Source organism: Charadrius vociferus, unplaced genomic scaffold, assembly GCF_000708025.1.
Source record: "Charadrius vociferus isolate BGI_N301 unplaced genomic scaffold, ASM70802v2 scaffold377, whole genome shotgun sequence".
NCBI lineage: Eukaryota > Metazoa > Chordata > Aves > Charadriiformes > Charadriidae > Charadrius > Charadrius vociferus.
The window spans coordinates 1,465,991-1,487,040 of NW_009649456.1; the positions used below are offsets into that span (position 1 = coordinate 1,465,991).

At 37.5% G+C, this 21,050-nt stretch overlaps 1 protein-coding gene across 1 annotated transcript in view; it reads right to left on the reverse strand.

Annotated features, from left to right (window-relative positions):
- ADAMTS19 (ADAM metallopeptidase with thrombospondin type 1 motif, 19) overlaps positions 1-21,050 on the reverse strand; it is a 154,341-nt gene that overhangs the window by 132,178 nt on the left and 1,113 nt on the right. Inside the window, exon 4 of the mRNA XM_009889716.1 lies at positions 20,594-21,048. Within this exon, the coding sequence (XP_009888018.1) occupies positions 20,594-21,048 (455 nt within the window). The remainder of the gene's footprint in view (positions 1-20,593; positions 21,049-21,050) is intronic.

The window sequence follows — 21,050 nt, forward strand, 5'->3', positions numbered from 1 at the left end:
AAGATGATAAAACAACAAAAATAGAAATTATAAAATTAACATAAGCATAGATAGTTCAAACTGTGATTTTCCAAGCATTTCAAAAAAGCTTTTCAATGCTTACAGGTAAATTTCTCATTAATAACACTAAGCTTTAAACTGTTCCAATTAACTCCAGCTTTAGAGAGAGGAAAGGAAAAGCTGTAAAGGCACATATATCAACAAAGGTCTATGTCAAAAACCTACCTGTATCACTACAAAGTTAAAATTTCCTTATCCATGTTTCACATCTGTTTTTCATTTCAGCATTGTCACTTTTATCACAGGTATCTGGGTTTACCATAAAAGTTCTCACACCTTTTGCTTTCTTCTGTCACATGGAGTTTTCTAAATCCACAAAAATCCATGCCAAAGATGAAAAGCTGAAATATTCCCCATGATACAATACTGCATCCAGCTCTGGGCCCCCCAGTATGAGTACATGGACTTGTTGGAGTGAGTCCAGAGGAGGGCCACAAAGATGATTGGAGGACTGGAGCTCCTCTCCTATGAAGACAGGCTGAGAGAGTTTGGGTTGTTCAGCCTGGAGGAGAGAAGACTCCAGGGAGAACTTACAGCAACTTTCCAGTATCTGAAAGGGGCCTGCAAGAAAGCTGGAGAGGGACTTTTTACAAGGAAGGCCAGGTAGTGATAGGACGAGGGATAATGGCTTCAAACTGGAAGAGGATAGATTTACATTAGGGATCAGGAAGAAATTCTTTACTGTGAGGGGGGTGAGGCACTGGAACAGGTTGCCCAGGGAAGGTGTGGAGGCCTCATCCCTGGAAGTGCTCAAGGCCAGGCTGGATGGGGCTTTGAGCAAGCTGGTCTAGTGGGAGGTGTCCCTGCCATGGTAGGGGGGTTGGAACTAGATGATCTTTAAGGTCCCTTCCAACCTAAACCCTTCTATGACTCTATGATTGTCATAATAAATGTATAATGATGATATCATATTTACATTTCATGGACTTTATACCAGATGGGCCTTATCCTACATGATGTATGGTTACGGCTCTTTCTAATCAAGAGACTCTCTAAAAGAATGCATTATGAATTGGTTCACAGTTCACAAGGGTGAACATAAGGGTACAAAACCCTTTTTTACTAGACTAAAAGAAATTTCAGACTAAGTACATATTCTGTAGTTTTCAGTACAGTATATTCATTTTTCATGACCACCACCTTAAGGAAATACTGTTTTAAAATCTGTAATTTTTGGAGAATAATATTAAAATGCTAAAGTAGTTATTACCTTTGCTTCTCTTGCCATTTTATAGTGTTCTACAATGAGTATATACACACAGAAATACTCACTCCTCACTCTGAAAAATCCACATAGATCCAGGAAAATAATTATGTGCTTACACAGCAGCAATCACTGTGCTATTCATGAGCAAACAGATATTCACTACATACTAAAGTATGTAAAATTTATCAACTCTAATCACTCCCATTTCTTTTTTAAGTGCTTTTTTATGCAAAAGCACAAAATGTGATTCCTAAACTTGTGGTGGTGTCTTAAAATCAGATGTTCAGTCATTGCCATCAGCAGTGAAGCTCATGAACCTGACACAAGTCCCCCTCCAGTGCCACAGCTTTCTGTGCAATGTAACAGGCTGGTCATCAGGTTCAAGTGCCCATGTTCACATGCCTACTACTCTGTGTTCTTCTTATTAGAAATATCAACTGGCTATAGACTCTTGCAACAATACTGCCACATCACTCATGGAGTCCGCTTGTTCAGCTTGTGACACTGTTTCCAGAAAACTCAGTACATTTTCAGCTACTGTACACTTGCCCTTTGATCTCCAAAAGAATTCATTAGAACCAATAAACCAATTGTCAAATCCTGAAATTACGTGTTCAAACCCCCTCTCCTTTACCCCACCCAATAAGCTCTTGCCTAAGTCCTGTTTGATTAACCTGTGGCTTAAAGGATCAAAAAATCCCCAAACTTGAGGAGCACCTGTGACAAAGGACAACACACCTCAATACACAAAAAAAAGATGTGCGTTCTGTGAAAGAGAGAAAAACGTGGCAGGAGAAGACCACCTGCTACCAAGTGAATGATCTGGACTTCCCCAGTGCTGATTGGAGCACTTGGTATTAACACAGGCCATGCGTATTTTTCTGTATAAATGACATGTCTTGAAAGAAGCACCAGCTGAGAGAACAATTGGCTGATTCCTCTAGTGACTTACCTACCATAATGTATTTTCAGTTTTTTACTACTGTCTCAAACTCACAAAAAGCCATTTAATCTTTTTAATCTAGACAGGAAAACAAAGAAAAAGAGAATTATACATCACTCATGAAATTATAGGTTTGCTTATAAATTTCACTTGAGTATTAAAAACACGCATCTAAACTCAACTTGCTAAATCAAATCCAATTTTCTCTTTCTGTCCTGTGTAGTATGCATTATTTCATTATTCTCATTATACTACCTTAATTCACATCGCTCAAGTCTTGTAGTAGTGAAAAATTAATAAAGGATAAGAAACAGTCAAGAACAGAGAATGCAAATTGCCTTTGTATTTTAGATGTGTTATATCCATAGATCAAGTCTGGCCCCCTATGCATTCAAGACTTTGTAAAATACAGGCTTTTTTACACTTACCCTTGTAATACAGATCTTTTACCAGCCTAGGTTTCTTTTTAATGTATTTCCTTGCTGTTACTGTTTATTGAAGTAGTTTCAACAGAACCGGTGCTCTATTATTTTACTATTCCTATTTGAAATTTGTTTCAGATTTCTCTCTTCTAATAATTGGAACTCTTTCTAATTTTCTAACCTTAATTTATACCTGGCCATTATTTTAGGTCCACCTGATCCTGGATCAACGCTGTTTTCCTCCTTGGCCAGCTTTGCAGGCTCCTTGATATTCACTCCAGTGTTTTTATAAAAGGTACTTATATTGTATCACAGTTTCTGCTGTATGATGATAAACACACCAGCCTTTGACTGTTGATTGATGAAAGAGGCTTTAGTACCAAGCCACATTTCAGCTATCATTTCACTGCAACTTTGTGAAATGTGAATAAATTTCTGTATCCCCAGTAATCGTCCACAGTTTAGATGGATCTTTCACACCTACATCATGCCTGATGGCTCACAATGATCATAAGCAAACACACAATCTTCTCCTCCTCCTGTGACTGCCAGCTAAGTCATCAGTCTATAAAGCAAATCTATAAATGTAGTATAAAAGTATTAAGCCACACTAGAAGCCACTTGCACCAGCTTTTGGTCTGTTTAAGTCCCCTGTGCCTCCCGCTCTGAAATTACCGCTAAAGCAAAGCCAACTCCTCATGTGTTGCTTCCGATCTTACCTCCTGTTCATATAAAGCATCCAAGCTAGGTTCTTCATGACTAGAACTGGCCAGGAGCATTCAAGAAAAAAGGGTATTTTCCTTCCAAAATTCCGAACCATCAAAAAGAATATGCTCTTTATCATCTAAAACACTGCCATCTCTCCACATCAATATGAACAAAAGTCACACTGAAAACCAGGCAAAATTTACTGGAACCCTGTGTCTCACTCTGCCAGCTAAATTTGTGAGAGTGGAACTTCAGAACGATCATACCATGTTACACCAAAAGTACCTCTTCCATTGAAAGGCAGCCAGCTTCACGTGGAGAATGAAGTCTTTAAGAAGTGGGAAAGCACAGAAAAACACTCAAACACATAATAGGATAATTAGCGATAACAGAATTCCTACCATTTGTTATTTCCAATTTGTTATTTCAAGGCCACCATTGCATCTAACATTCCATTTTTACGAAAATACCTTTTTTCATCTCAATTTGCTAGATCTAACTAGTTTTGTCTGCTCGTCTTTGACACCACTTCCTTTTCCTGCATTGTAAGGCATACGACATGTTACTAGCTAGGTACAGTGGTGAAAACTGTTTCTCCTAAGTAACGTGCCAGCAGGTTCATTACAACATCATGCATAAGCTTTCATTCATTCTCCATTTAAAAAACAATCAAAACAAACTTTAAGAAGTTGTTTACTGAAATTAAGCATATGTTATTCTTTTCACAGATTTATTGCTTCAACAGCACATTGTAAATGGACTCCACTGTACACTCTTTTTTTGGCAGCAGTTACCCATAAGTAGAGTTTAATTGTAGTTAGCTTTAGTCAAATTAGTTGTGTCAAAACACTGGAAGAGGCTCAATACTTTCAAACACAGAACTCATCCCAAACCGTTTTAAGTCTTTAACTAAGAAGGCACAGCATAATTTAAACATACAGAAAAAATTTTAAAATCACTAGTGCACCATAACTCAAATCTCAAAATATTAAATGTTAAAAGGAGGTAAATAGGCCACTGGTGTTGAGTGAAACCCTGTAGTTCTTAAGATGACTCTTTCTGGAACAACTACAGAACCCTTTATAAACAATCACTACCCTACACAGACTGTCCCATGAACAGTGTGTATGCTGTTCTTTCTCTCCATAGAGACAAATCTAATCTGTTCCAGTTTGAGGTAGCTAAAGTATCTTTAATAATAATTCATTGAAAAATACTACCATAAGGCAATTTTAAGTGCTGTTTTCAAAAGCTTCAAACGTATATGTAACAAATAGGAATTACAAACTCCCAAAGCCTAAGGTACCATTGATGTTGTATATTTTTCTAAAAAATAGATGGCAACCAAACCAACTGTGTCTAACTGCAGATAACTTATTCCTGATGTGTCACATGAAGATAATTCTGTTACCTAATGATTTGCACTATAGTTGCTAGCATCCCTCAGATAATTTAAAATTTTGGGGGTTGAAGAGGTATGATCGGACAAAGAATGTCATCTATAAGACAGATAAAAACATAAAGAACAAAGGTAACGAACAGGAGCCCAGCACCTGTATTGAATCCACAGAACAACGGAAATGTGGGTCTCATGGAGATACCAATCATTCATGTGAGCTCATTTTAGTGCCATCCAACCTATATGTATATATTTATAAGTTTAGATTTATGAGTAAAAGCCCCTGGCACAGATGCACCCCCTGCACTGGTAAAGATTACCCATTAGGTAGATGGATGGATGGATGGATGGACAGATGGCAAGCAGATCTGCTAAAATGGACCTGGTGGTGCTTGTGGGCAGTAGGTGTATCATATACTACAACAAAGGGATGTATGCAAACAAAGGGGAAAAGCTTAATGAAAAATTTACATAATCCTACTGAAGTGTAACATACCTTCAGAAAGAAAGAAAATTTACTCAGATATCTTTGTCCAAGGTATTAAAAAAAATAAACAGTGCTGCAATCCTGCATGAATAATAGAACATTTCTGTGTATACAATTTCTAAAAGATACAACAGCTCGTTCGGTACTACCTCAGTTTAGGCTGAATAATCCCTACAATTCCGTTCTGATGGAATTTGTTTTTTTTCTGATAATAACAGCTGATCTATGCCACTGCCTACATCAACAGCACCACCTCTCACAGAGGGGATGTGTACTTGGCTGTGATGTTGTACTAACTTGATACCATCCTGATCTCTAAACTTTAGTCCAATTCTATTATTTACTTTTTCTCTGTCTTTGTTTTAAGTTTTGAATTCTAATCTTGTTCTGTCCCTGACTTGCAATATATATTTGGCCAAGATATTTATGCTCATGTATTCTTAACCAGCATTCAGTTTGGGGAACGTATATGTATATGCTGAATACTAATTATCTGAGACACTCAAAAGTAGTGGCTATATTTTAAAATTGTGACATAAACCACAATTTAAAGCCTTGCTTTCAATTGCAACATCTGCAAAACAGAAAATTGCAGTTGCATGCAAACACACATACATGAAAAATGTTTGACAGGAGCATAAATACTCTAAATACTTCTTTTTTTCCTGTTACCATGTTACACAGCTAAAATTACTGTGTAAATAAACATATTTTTTACTAAATTGCAGCTACCTAGATTCCAAATACATATTCTACACAGGTATACATCTACTAATCTATCAAGTGTTTAGGCTCTACATCCTTTAAACAAAGGGAGAAAAAAGGAGAGGGGTGAGACAGAGACTCTACAATTCAGAGATGATCTGGACTCTCAGTTTGCAGCACATGAAATTCTATTTTCTTTCACATGCACAGTTTCATGTTTACTCGAGAAAAGTATTCCATAGATATATCTTTAAAATCATAAATTCAAAAGTATTAACACCGAAAGATTTATACTTAGAAACTACAAACTAAGAAACACAGACTTACTACAGGCATGTTTTTATTTCTTTTCCTTATGCAGCACTCTGGAAGTTTATGAGGTAGAGAAAACCTACTACTCTTAGCACAGCTGACTATTTTATAAAATTTCAAAATCAAATTAGCATTTCTGATCCAAGTGCTACAAGCCATTGTTGAAACGGAAAGTCAAGTTTTACACTACATATGTGACAGCCAATTTAAAACATATTTCGAAGGCACATTGGGTTAAAGACACATTGAAAAAACTTCATTTTTAAACAAACTTAAATTCAAAAACTGTATTGTATGCATTTGCTCCAGGTAACTATGCAAGGATTGACTAATATCACTAAGAATAGCGTCAGGTATTGGCAAGGCAGACTTCATCGGTGGCGCAGCTGTTAAATGTGCAGAATATCCATAACTGCACACGAGGCACGCTCTGCAATCCTTAAGAAAACAAATATGATATTTTCAACCTTAGATGCCCAAAACAATACAGATTTTATGCTAATCATAACTAAGTCACAAAAGAAAACAGCACCAATTCTGCCAACCCACCATGTAATAAATTACTGGTCTCTCTCTGAGCATTTCTCCCTTCACTCAGTAGCTCCTACTCATTATCTCAGAAGGTTGAACTGATTAGTAAAACTAGTTTGATTCTGGAATTATTCTTATCTCTCAAGCAGCTTTGCTTCTATTACAGAAAAAACAGAAGCTTTGAGGAATGGCTAGAAAGCCTTAAAGGTTGTCTATTTATTCCAAGACGAATTAATAAAATAGGTATCTTTTGCTCAGAACCCCCACCTCACATTAAGTATTTATTATTTTTTAAGAAAAATAACACTAAAGAGTATCCTGTGTCTCTTTCAAAACCACTGTGTTTCTGTCAACTACGATCAAGCCCTGACAGTATGGTAAGAGGGTAACCACATTATAGTTAAGATCATAAGTGAATTTCTTCATTTTAGAATGTTAAAAGGGAAGACAAATGAGTTTTTCCTGTGGAAAAGTAATTTCATGGACACCAGCCTCAAAATTCTCAATCTGCTCTGATCAATACATGCTCAATAACGCAACATACAGTATTCCACCCTCTCTGTCTAAACCCTAAACAGATCCAGATCTGACTTCATATCAATTTAGAGCAATGGTAGTGCTGTGATAGTAAACATAAAGTTGTATTTCTGATTTTTTGATGTTCAGAAAGATTCACTGCCTATATCTTTATGATAAACAACTAATTTACTTTAAAAAATAATAACTAATAAATGGAGCTAGAGCTAGTAAAGAGAAGGAAACTAGAAGGCAACATCTGTGCAAAAGTAACCAAGTGGCCACCTAGCTTATTCCTCTTCACTTGCATGAAAAAATACCATTAATCAGAAATTTATTTAATTAAAATGGAATAGATTATTCTACTAAGAGAACACATAAACCCTCTGTACTCACAGCTCTAAATGGTCAAATGCTATCAGAACTTCTGAGGGTTTTTTAAAGAAGTTCTTTCAGCAGTCTCCTAGCATTTTGGCCTTCAAGTTTCATATTTTGATCTGTCCTTATGTGGGCTAGAGAATTACATATTTTTTTTTTTACTGGTTCTCATTTTCGTGTAGGCCTATGTTTCAATAAGCCAGAGTCATAGTAATAACGGAATGACTCACAAGGGCCATGCCTTCAGTTTGGTTCATCAAAAACACAATGATGAGAGCTGACGCTCATTCAAGCACAGTTTCCAAATGAACTAAAGGCAGTTACTACCATTACAAAAGGAAGCATTAACCAACTACCAAGGCTGCTAAACAAAAGCAAAAAAAAAAAAAAAAAAAATCAAAGATAGCAAATGATTGAGTCCTATGGACAAAAATCTTCATTTTGTCCTCCATACAATCATACATTAAACAGATGTTTTATGTGGCTGCACGACTTCAACTCTGTTGTTGGTGCATGCATCAACCGAAGAATGAATAAAGATGCTTATTGCCTGTTGCCTGAAATGTTCTGGAAAGCCTGAATTTATTTTGCTTCAAAAAGTATGCTGGAGCAACATGCTCAACCACCCACAGATGGCTAATATAGACCAATAAAATAAACTACAATCAAACTGAAAACCAAGATACAATTACACTTGAACAAACACGATGCAGCCCTTTAGCTGCACAATTCAAAGTGGAACTGGCATAAAAAACCATTTTTAAAACAGCCATCTAACCTGTAAATTATGTCTATCATGTTGTCATAACTGAGTGATGCATGATGTTAACAATCACTTGGTTTTGTTCACCAAGTACATGCTATATTAAAGGGAACCACCACTGATTTACTATTAACAAAAAAAAAAAAAATCACAACCCCAACCATATCCCCTTTCCAGAATAAATACAACAGCTTCTGTAAAGTATGCCAGGGTTTAAAAAAAATTATTGCATGAAACTTAAGTTAAAAATTCTTTACAATGAACTGGTTTAATGATATCCCAGACCATTTATTATATAACAGCATTTCAGTAATTGTTAATATTGTATAAGAAAGTCCCTTTGCATAGCTAAACATGACTAGTTCTAGAAAAAGCAACACCTATGGAAACATATCACCTATGGAAAAAATCCTTGAAACTAAAGACTCAATGCTTGTAAAGATATGTTTCTTTAGAGCACTTTGGTGTAATACAAGTAACTTCAGCACTTCTTGTGGTAAGACTATAAACCACTCTTTTTGAGTACGAATCAAACTGCTGTACCTTTAGCTAATGAAACTGCATTCACCCAATTTCTTTCATGCAAGCCTGGATTTAATCCCATAAGAATCTGAGATGCTATTTTATGCAGCCAAAAATGTAATAGTACAGAAAGGACGAGCACAAAGCATTCTACACTGAGTCCCATGCAGGAGATTTAAATGGGAAGTATCAGCAACTGTGTCTGTAACCTACATTAGATAAAACACCTAGACTAGTATCAAAAAGATCAATACAAGAGATCCAAGTTTAAATTGATTCATTCGTGTAAAACACTCAAATAGTGCATACCAATGAGCCACCATTGTTCCAACCCATGTGCTTTCATTATAGCCACAGAGGGATGTGGCACAGCTCCAAAACCCACCTATGATTGCCCATAGAGAAATTTAATCTCTGCTAATCCTTACTGAAATATCTATCCATGAATCCATTATTTCGGTTTTCTTCTAAGAGAGGGGCTGAACTGCATTCGAAGACTAATTCAAGGCAACACTCCATGAAACTCAGTTTCAGTTCAAATCTACAATTTGCCAAAACTACTAACTGGAAAACAGTAATTCAAGGAAGGAAAATAAATTATTTTTATGGGCATAGAACTATAATTCAACAAATCAAGTTAGTCCATCTATAAAATAAAGTTATGCTTAGGCTTTTTATATCTCTGTCTCGAAATACATTAATCCAGAACTGGTGGTTTTAAGAGAAATAAATAAGATTCTCACAATTTATAATAATTTTAGATTCATATTGCTCAAAAATAGTAAAAATATATAGAATTCTCATACTTCTTTGACTCCGCTCCTAACTGAAATTTGTATCTAATTTTTTTCCAAACTACGCATATTTTTTTGATTTAACTTCTAAGCCTAGATTCTCCTTCCCCATTTTGGGGAAAAATACATTAATTTACCTTTTGTGGCACATAGAAACTAAAGTTATGCCACCTCATGAAAGCAGGAACAGTACCTAATTATTTTTCAAGAACTATTATTTTAATTAAAAGAAAAAAAACAACACAGTTTTTGGAAGAAGGCTTTATTTCTTTTTTTTTTTTTTTTAAAGCTAGAGAGCTTGTTTTTATGTGCATAAGAACACAAATGGTGAGCAGAATAGTTTTGACATTAGCATCTTGAACCAAGTAGCATCGGTCTGACTGACTGCTTTTACGCAAATTTGTTTATACAAAACAAGCAAAAGATTAATTACTGAAAATTAAATAAGCAAGGAAGGAATTGTTTCCTTCCATAATATCCCATGCAAATAATTTAGTATTAGAAGAAAAAAAAACAAAACAAAACCAAATGGACATAGAAGAAATCTTTGTTATTATGCTTCCATAGGTAGGTTACTACAGAAGAAACGGGTGATCAGAGAGAAAAAGGGAAACATGCTAGGACTATCAGCCAGAAATTGGAAGACTAAGCTTTTCATATGCATAATTGTGTCCAGTTTAGTGTATAAACCCTCTTCTACTTTTAAGTACTTCACTTCCCTCATCTGTTATTTAATAAATATTTGGGGTGAGGTCCATTTATGTCATAGAGGGACAAAAGAGACTAGGGATCTAACCAGGCATAGAATCACCTAAGCAACTTGCCATCCCCTAACTTGCAACAAACCTGTAAATTCTCAAAAGATTTTTTAAATTGCTTATGTTAGAAGATTTTCACGCAGAGCTTATAACAGGAGCACAGATCCAGACAACTTTACGCTTAGAGAGAATTTTTAAAAAGCAAATGAAGCAAGACCACAATTTAATATTAAGTCCTGAGAATGTGTGTACAAACCTGGCTTTATGATCCCTGCACGTATCAAGAGTAAGAACTCACCCTTCACCTACTGCTGTATCCCAGAATAACAAGCATTCAGGGTTTTTTTGCCTCTTATCGTGTCCCTTTTTTTTTTCCTGTCTCCCACCTTCAGAAAAAAAGCACAGCATTTCATACAGGAAGCCTTGAAGTACAGTTACACCTGAGTTTTCAAGTTTATAACCTGATTGCCAAGCTAATCAGTGTTCTCACTGACAAAAAGAGCACTGAGAAGCTTAAGCACATCTGAAGCACAGTTTAACTTTTTCTAGAAAAGATGGCATTACTATAATGGCTCTAGCCATTACTTGGGCACTTTTCTCAGCCAGCATCCACTTACGCCCAGGGGGACGTAACAGGACATTTACTCTGTATTAAATCATAAAAGGTTGTCCCCAGCTGAATTAACATCAGGTGCAGAGATAGTTATATTTTCCTTAACATATTGCTATCTAAATAAGCTTGACCTGACTTGACCTAGTTAAACTTCTGACATCTAATGAGAACTTAAGGTAGCACAGCTGAGATCATAAAACAAGCATATGCAATTGTTGGAGGATAATCACACGGAAACTAAATCACTTCACAAGTCAGCTTTGGGCACATTTCTACATTTTTGGATGTAAAACTCATTCAGAAAATAATTCTGACTGAAGTACTGGTAGATCCAAGAAAAACATTCACAGCACAGGCTTCCAAAAAAATTTACTTCTATTCACTTATGTGCAGATGCATGTATTATTAGCAACTGATGTTACGATATTGATTTATAATTCTACATACATTGTTCTGCAATTAACACTAGAAATGTTCTTCATTCTTTCCTTTCCAAATAATACTTCTTTGCTTATTTTATGCCATTATTAGAAGCAATAGAAATAACCAAGAAGACCAGATTGTCTAGGCAATGACAGGTTAACAAAAGGTTAACTGAACTACTAATGCACAACAGATGTACATCTGATTTTAAATATAATATAGATATTTTGGGCTATTGGTTTATGAAAGTTTGACCAACTACAGTCTGGATATGCAATATAACACACACACACACGTGCTCAGCATATTTCACACTATTTCCATTACATTGCTGCTTCTGCTGAACAAGGAGCAACCAACCAGTGAGAGACCTGAGTAAACCAAGGAAAGGCAAATGCTCTACAGAAGAGCTTCTGCAAACATCACATTCTTCCCCAAATCCAAACGGCTTTGACTCATTCCTTTCTACCCTGGCAGATCCCTTATCACCCAGCAAAGACACATTCATATCACTTGCATGCCACCTCTACCTGACCACCAATTTTCACAGACTCCTCCTTGAATATCCTCACCTACCATCAACCCCACAATGACTCTCACACCTGATGCTTTCTGTTGTTTCCTCCCTATTTCCCAGCTCCCCTGTTTTTATGGTATTACATCTTGGAAATCACGGATGTTCCTATTTTTTCCCCTGTTACAATCTGCCATTTACTACCTAAAAGAATCTCCATTCTTGCAGGTCCAAGATATCTTTTTGAAAAGGAAAGACAAAGAGAAGTGCTTTTAGAATAAAATTACAAGGGTTGCAACACAGAGAACATTTGTTTTTTTAAAAAAAATCTTTGTTCATTTGCTATAGAAGAAACAATTGGCACATATCATGACAGATGAATAGAAGTCAGGGATACAAGACTTGGAGAAAACGCTAATTTCAGTAACCTTAGTTGTAGCTAGGAGAGGCTCAATGCTCTGTCTTTTTAAAGCAGTTACCTTCAAATTAGGGGGTCAAATATTTACTAATTTAATTAATACAAAAACTTTACTCATTAATGGACTTACTCAGATTTTCTGATTCACCATCTCACTTCTGTATCTTGATAATTTTATTAATTACAATGGGTAGAGATCTCACGCAATTCACAACAGTCTCTTTTTTAAAAAAAATAAATCTAGCATATTTCTCATTGTGGCTTGGAAATATATTGCAAAGGAAGTATTTGTATCAAAACTAAGCACTTAGGAGAACAGCAGGCTATTATAAGCAGGATTGGAATCGCAAATCAAACCTGGCTCGGGATGCAGTGATTACATGATTATAGGACAGCCCCCAGAAGGAGGAAGAAATCATTACCACATGATCTGAGGCATCAGACCAACATCTCACATACCATGCCACAGTGTCTAATATTAAAGGAAACGGAGATCATTAGAGTTCAAATGTAGTCTTGGCCTAAATCAAAACTGATTTTTAGAACCTTTCAGCTTTACATTAACACTATTGTTCCTATGTTTGAAAAACTTATCCTTCTTATCAATTAGCAAGAGTTCTCAGATGCACAAACCAAAAATCCTCATCCAGCAAGGCAAAGATGAATAGCAGCAGGCTACTGCATCAGAGCTCAAGAAGCAAAACAGAAACAAAGAGTTTTTAGTCCTTTATCTTTAAATAGACCTTCATTGGTTTATGATTCTTAAATGACACTGATCAAACACTTAAAGGGATACCACCTCCAGTGCCCTTTTTCTTTATGAAAAAATAAAAATAAGTCATATTTAGTAAATGTGTTTGTAACTGACTTGCTGTTCAGGTAGAATAAAGCAATGCTTGTTAATAGTGCTTTCCTTGCACATATATGCTCATTATTCTAACTAGCCATAGTCAATTTCTTGATTTCAATTTTCTCTGGCTTCTCTACTGTATTTTCAGTTGTGCTTCATTAGATGTTCAAGGTGAGATTATAGTTAAGAGTTTTTAATATAACAGAGAGATTAACAGAAATAGCAGATAAACTTACACTGGAGGAAGGCGTGTCTATGCCTAAATATGCCTAAGTAACCTCATGTAAACAACTTTTTTTGGAGCCCAGACTACATAGAAGCCTGGCTGCTTCCAGTTCCAGTTCCAGTTCCAATGCCATGTAAATCCAGAAGGAACAAGCCAGCTCAGATTCAACACATACATTGAAAGTATGTGTATCCCAGGAGTACCACCACATTTCATTGGTTCTTCTACCTTATGCAGAGGTGGGAAGTCCAAATTTTAGTATAACATTTTATTTTCTGAGGGGTGCTTCTGGTTTGTTTTTTTTTTTCTGCAAAGAAACCCACTTTCATAACAAAGCAAAGCTGCTTTCTGTTCAAGGCTGACATTTCCACTCATGTCCTACCTCGCCCACCTATTTCTACGGATGACGAATTTTACATTGCCCATTTTAAAAGGTTTAAAACACAAATAAGGCCTAAGTTAAAGTCAACAAAACAAACTGGATGAACCTGTGACCTCTCAGAAAGGAATACTCACAGAGTACCCTCATTCACATATTTATTCCTGTTCCTCAGCAAAGTTTCATTTCTTTAACTAACTTGCAATGCAACAGTAGGCAGACTGTGCACCAAGAAATAACGAGCTTAGCATTCTAAATAGGTAACTGAAAAAGCCTCCAAAAAACCCACCTGTGTTTTCCCACATTTTCCTGTCTTGAGTTAGCTCTAGTTTTTAAAAGGAGGGGATATAAACACATATTTTACTGCTTGTATGTGTCCCCTCTTTCATTTAAGTATCCCAGGAAGCTGGGTGTCTAGGAGGGAGTGTGTACTTCATTTCATCCTGGCAGCCTTTAAGGATAATCCTATTTAATTTTATAATCCTCCTTCTGCAATGTTAAACTTTACCCTGTATGTAGCAAATGGACCATGAATATTGCTAACAATCTTTTTTCATTCCCCTGTTATGAAAAACTGTTGGTGATCTCTGTTTTCTAATGCTTACCCTCAGCACAAAAGAAGCTGCAATTGTCTCCAATTTCTTTTGGAAAAGCACCTGGTGCGGCAGTTACTCAATACCGATGTGTAACTGCAACATCACTGAAGCAGGGAGGCAGGGGTACTATTTTTGGCCAGCAGGAGGCATGGTATTTCACCCATTTCAGACTCGTATGTTGGTACTGTACGGTCCAGGATGTATAATGAGGTAGTCTCTCTGCAGCTTGGTGGAAGCACGGAAGTCTATTAAGAAGCCTCAGAGCCTTACACCCGGAGCTCGCAACCCGTAATAGCACAGCTTCCTGGGGCAATTTATGAAGCCCGTGAGCTTCTCCTGACCACCTGCTCCAAGAGTCCCACAAAATCAGAGATCCTCACTAATGCAAGGACTTACCTTGCATGTGCACTGCACAGCAAATGTCAGGCTCACTACTCACACCCATGCAAACAATCTGTGCATTCCCAGTCCGCGTGACCCTACGGCAGGAAAGGAGTTGCAGCAGGTTAAGTATCACATCGCCACTGAAAGAAGCTGTACAACTGAAAGGCAGAAGTTCAGTACAGCTCTCCCAAACCTTCCAAGCTGCCCAAAAATTCAAGTATACTTGCCATGTCAGACACCACTCTCATTGTAGGACGTGTAACTAAGAACTATATTCATTGGGAGTTTTCCCTTATAAAAATGTTGAAACACTGTGGTTAAAACCCGTCTCTAGGAGGAAAGAGGTCAAAACAAGGATTGAGCCTTTTCTCAGGCCAAATCCTATGCTCAAGAGTGACCATGTGCAGAATTTTAGGAATACGGAAAATTTATTTTTTAATTTTATTATTATTGTTGTTCTTTTACAATTTCATTCTGCTTGTTCTTAGAAATCCTGTAAAGTCAGACTATCCTCAATGGATACATACAAAATAAAAAATTCTAGTTTTGTAGAAGCTCTATTATGTGTCCTGAATTTTAACGGTCATGTGAATTTAGAATATCCTAAATGATCTAAAATATTTTTAATCCACTGTGTCATTCCCTTACTATTAATTAATAGCACTAATCTTCAAAACACAGTTTTCATCAGAAAGAAAAAAAATCATACATTTCCTGTAAAGCTGCTTCAGTTTTTTTTCAAATTTTACTGAAGTACCATATAAGCATTCCATTAGTCAAAGAAGGTGCATAGGTTTTTTCACATCCTAATTTATTTCAGTTTTATTGTAAAGGTAGGACATTACCATCAGAAGTATTTGTTAAAATGTTGTTGTCCAACGATACTTGCCAATCTCTGCATGACACAGAACTACTGACATCCATTCACATGCTGATGCTGGCAGAATTGATTTGGATAGTGCTCTTTAAATGTATGTGTAACAGCTGGAGTAGATCTGTGACTACTTGTCTATAGACTATTGATCAGATTTTTAAATACCTGCTTGCCAATGGCAATGAGGCCTAACAAAAGCATCATACACTTTGCTAGAGAGAGCTCTTCCCTGGATTGGATTGAAGATGTGTTAAGACTTGTTCCCACTCATGTCACTGGGAAAATGCACATTAATTTTCACTGCAAATAGTATTTGACACTGACTCTTCAGGGATTTAGAGAACTATAAATATGCTATTGACCATTCCACATTCTTAAGATCCAGTAAAAATACAAAACCACACAGACAAATTTCAAAGCTTCTCTCCAGCAAATTAACCCAGCTGGCAGCGCTGCCTATTTAGGCCAATCTCCGCACACAGTCTGTTGGACAACCTGCTAAGCGTTGTGATGAACAGCATTGCTGCGTGGAGCGGCATTCTCCTGTCCACCCTCTGTGTACACTCTTGCTCCTGTTTGCACCTCTTAACAGACTAAACATACACCCTTGCTTTAGGTATATGAAGACATTCAAATCCTTTCTCTACCTAGCTGTTCTGTATTAATTGCAAACTGCTTCAGCTAAAAAGAAATAGAAACATTGGGAAAATCCCTGCCTGCCTGTGTAGCCATGGAGTACTACCCAAGCAATTCATTTCTGAGAAAAAATGACATTAAATGCCTTTCTTTCTGAAATGAAAGCAGTAGGGGATAAAGCACATTTGCTGGGTTTACAGCTCTCTTTGGGGAAATGCAGTGAGACTACTTCAAACTTCCATGCTACCAGCTGAGCAGATTGGTAAAGAACCAGTAGGCAGATTTCTTAATTCTAAGTCCACAGTAAGTTTCTCCTACAGCATGCTCTAAAAAAACGACCAGTTGTAAGTTATATATTTACCAGTCACAAACACAATTGTTCAACACATTTGACATGCTTGTTTTTCTTATTTCAAATATTATAGCAAAACATAAGCAAGCAGTAGAAACGACCATTTAAATAATTAATGGTCCAGCTCTGCAATTCGTCACTTTCAGAAGAACAGTCTCACTGGCATCAGCAAGACTGCTCAGCATACAGATTGAGAATTCTTGGAAACCTCTCCTTATTCATCTTCCCACAGCACCAGTGCAGAATCCCAAAATGTACTCAGAGCAAATCCCATTGAGCTACAACAGGATGTAAGAATCCACAAGTGTTTTACCAAAGAGTTAGATAGAGCTGTCACCATTGATCATGTGAGCTCTGAGATTACACCAAGGTCACAGTAATGGAGTTCCTACACGGTCCATGCATATCTCCAGTCTCTAGTTTGATTAGAAAATATCCATTGAGTTACATTTCCTTCATTTCCCAAGACAGGCTGCCAAATGAAGCCAATGTTGGCAGTCAGAATTTGGTTAGTAATTAACTGGGAGTACAGCTCTCATTTTTCACTTGTATATTCACATGATTAACATGGTATGCTAATGAACCCCATTATCACCACCCGTCCATACTGGCTTTTAACAAACAGCTCACGAAAAAGCACACTACTGAAGCTCTCAAAACTGTGAAATAAGATATATGGGGAAGCTTGAATGTTGTGCTGTATGTTAGACGCTTTACCCAACTGCAACCAGTGAACTACTCAAAAAGCATCTAAATCCCACTTCAAGAGGATAAGGTGCCTAATATCTGCAACAATATTCTTTTGTCTTTCTGCCTATAGAAGGCACAGTTAAGACTTCTACATAGACATTCTTCAATTTCCTGAATGTCACTGGTATGTCAGGTCTTCCCATGCCTTGGGAAGTTGGCACAAACACCAACACCCTAACTTGGATGGTACAGCAATTTCATGCAAGGCCTTTTTTTAATTTTGTTGAAGATCCAGTATCTTTTCACAAAACTAGCCCTAGAGCACCAGCTACACATCTGTACTGCCATGTATGACCCTTCCCTGCACATGATGGACAAACCTCTTCTACTGGCCTTTACACTTCTTCAACCTTCCTCCTGGGTGGCAAAATCACTGTTGTCTGTCGGACTACAGTTACTTTCCTCGGTGAACGAAGAGATTCACTAAAAGGCTACTGAAGAGCAGAATGGTAAAAGTTTTGTCGTTATACAGAGATGCTATATTTCACACTGAAAAGAAAAATTGCTGAGTGGAATCTAATCTGCATATGAAGGGACTTACAGCCCACTTCTTTGGCTTTCCAAAGTGTATGCAGCCTAGTAATCCAACCCAAAGTCTGCAAAGCTTTGAAATGACAGTATATCTAGGACATTCATACCATATTTTCTCTGAAATTTCTTTATGTTTAAAATGAAAAAATAAACTGTAATTGACCTAACTACAAAAAATTATTTGTAGATTCAAGTTTCAAGGGATTTTTACATCTTAAAAGAGAAAATGTAGCTTGAAATATTGCTTGGCTCTTTTTGCAGGGCAAAGCCTAGAGGAAACAGGGTGGAATATGCAATGTATGTATGATGTTTTTCCAAGACTCTTGGAAACAGAGCAACTTACATATGCGATAGAGCCCAAGCAATGACTGAATAAAGAGTGACAAATGACTTAAGATTTGTTATGACAACTTTGACATAATAGCACTGTGCAATTTTTTTTAACTATGTGCTTGATGCAGCAGCGTTCTTGGGAAGAACAGCTGCTTAACTATTTCACTGCAAACAAGAATATGCAGTTGAGGATCATGACACCACCAGTCAACATCAACGACAGTTTCCAATTTTATTTGAGACACATAGAACAGTTTATATTTCAGATGCAGCTTTCTAAGTGGGGAACATGATCTAGGCACATGCATGCATAGACAGCCGATAGGCTGGGAGTAAGCTGGTACTCCTAGGAAAAGTCTGAGTTAATCAAAAACTACTAATGGGGCTCCTAGGGAAGTGGAGTCTATTGAAACAGTGAATTTCAATTTATAAATCAAATCAAAGGAATTACAGGTACGCAATGATGTACATCACTTTTGAGCAGACATTTGTGGTAATTCTCTCTACCAACTTCTTTGCAAAGATTTTCTCTAACCTAATTTTACCCCCACACCATGTAGAAGGAAGCAAAATTCTAATAAGGTGCACAGAAGTCAAGTGCTTTTCCAGAACATAAAAATCCTTTACCTGATTGCTTTCAAAACACCTTCAGTTGACTTTCAGTATTTTTCGCCACAATTAATTCTGCTACCATGCATTGGAAAATCTGACAAAATGTCAATAATTAGATGCCAACCAGTCAATTATTAGATGCCAACAGTTGTGTGAAACTTGGCGGTTTCACCTTGCAAGAGTGCAGGCAAATATTTTATTTGGTATCAATCCACATTATGTTCCCTCTCCACCACTTTCAGTTTGGGTTTTGACTTTTGAGTGAGTTCAAACAGGCAAATGAATAAGCAGTCAAAATTTCCACATTTTACCTGGTTTCACTTCATGACCAGGCAAATAAAAACCAGGCAGGCATATCTTCATAAACCAACAATGGAACAAGTTAGATGTTAAAATTTGGAAAGAAATATAAGAAAACATCTATCATGTGACTGTGGTGATTTACACTCATCTAGCCACCCAAAAAACACATGGTCATGACGATGATGTTAACACTCCCTAGCGCCATTACTGTTTGTATTCTATATTCTGTAAAGTGCTGCAGGCGTGTGAATTTATGATGCTATATAAAGGCCCAAAATCAGAATAATAGTAGTAACAAGTGGTTTTGGGTGAAAACCTGCCAGCATTTTACATCATCCCAGCTGCCTTCTACTCTTTCCATCCACCCCCAAGTATCTTGGGATTGCAGCTCACTGGATCACCACCGCGGTTGTCAGTGTGCCCAATTCTGGTCTTTATCTGGTAAAAATCACGGCTGATCCAGCAGGTGAAATTTGTTTTAAATATGGCAGGTATGCCACAGAAGTAATAACCATTCAAAAGGTCTGACTATATTAACATTTCTGCTGAGAACATACTCATTGCGTACTTCTATGGAGGAACTGCAAGGACAGAAGGGTATGTAGTCCCGAATCCAAGTAACTACAGGTTCCACATGTGGGAAGTTGTGAGGTAGAGAAATAAGGCCAAAGGAATGAGAGAAAAGGAATAATGAAGATGAGAAAGCAGATTCAAAATATTGGTAGAAGTAGGAAAGCCAGAACAGTCTGAAAACTAAGATGTAGAAGATAAGGAAGATAACACAGATGAGGAAGGAAACTTTTGAATATAGGATGGGAATGGTGAATGAATGGATTACAGAAGGACTGGAGGAGAGATGATGACACAGAGAAAAGGAAGAAGAGTGAGCATGGGGGTACTAATTACAGGCACACAGTGAAGACCAAGATAAAATTAAGGATGGAGATGAGAAAAGCTCATGAAAGCATGGCATAAGAATAAAAAGGAGATCCAAAAAAGAAAGGTATGGGACTGAGGGACAAAAACGTACCTGGAAATGGGACAAAGAACATCAAAACTTTACAGGATAAAGGCACAAGTAGGATTTGAGAAAAATTATGAGTGGGATAGTGGAAGTATGAATAGCAAAATGGTTAAAAATAAGGAGGTAGGTAGGTACAGAGGTAGGACCCAAGAGGATATGAAAGAAAGAATATGAAAGACTTCACAAAAGGGATGTTGGTGACGAGCAGCAGAGGAAGTTGACACTTGGATGGAGACCTTGGTACTACCCCTGCATGCAAGGTCATCTTACCAATCCACCACAGGTACTGAAGGAGGCGAAGGAGCCCGGGTAGCGAAGGACAGCACCACTGTAGTAACAAGCTCTCTCAGGTTGTGACTGTGCAGCAGCAGCTGGGCTTTTGCCCTCACCCACGAGCCGCTCCTCCACAGCAAAGCCAGGAGCCAGGAAGCGGCTGTCCCTCTTGAGCAGCAGGTAGAGCTCCCGAGCAAATGCTGGGATCCTCAGCAGCACCTCATCTCCATCCTCTGCTGAAGGTGGTGGTGGTGGTGGGGATGGTGGTGGTGGCAACTGAGAGGCAGCACCAGATCCCTGGGGCAGGGGGGACCAGTGGTAAAACTCCTGAGACTCATACTCATCCTCGGTGTCCTCTTCCTCTGCCGCCTGCCCCACCGCCTGTGCCTGCCCCTCCACCGAGGAGGAGACTGAACGCACTTCCCGGGAACTGCCAGCCACTGGACTAGGTGCG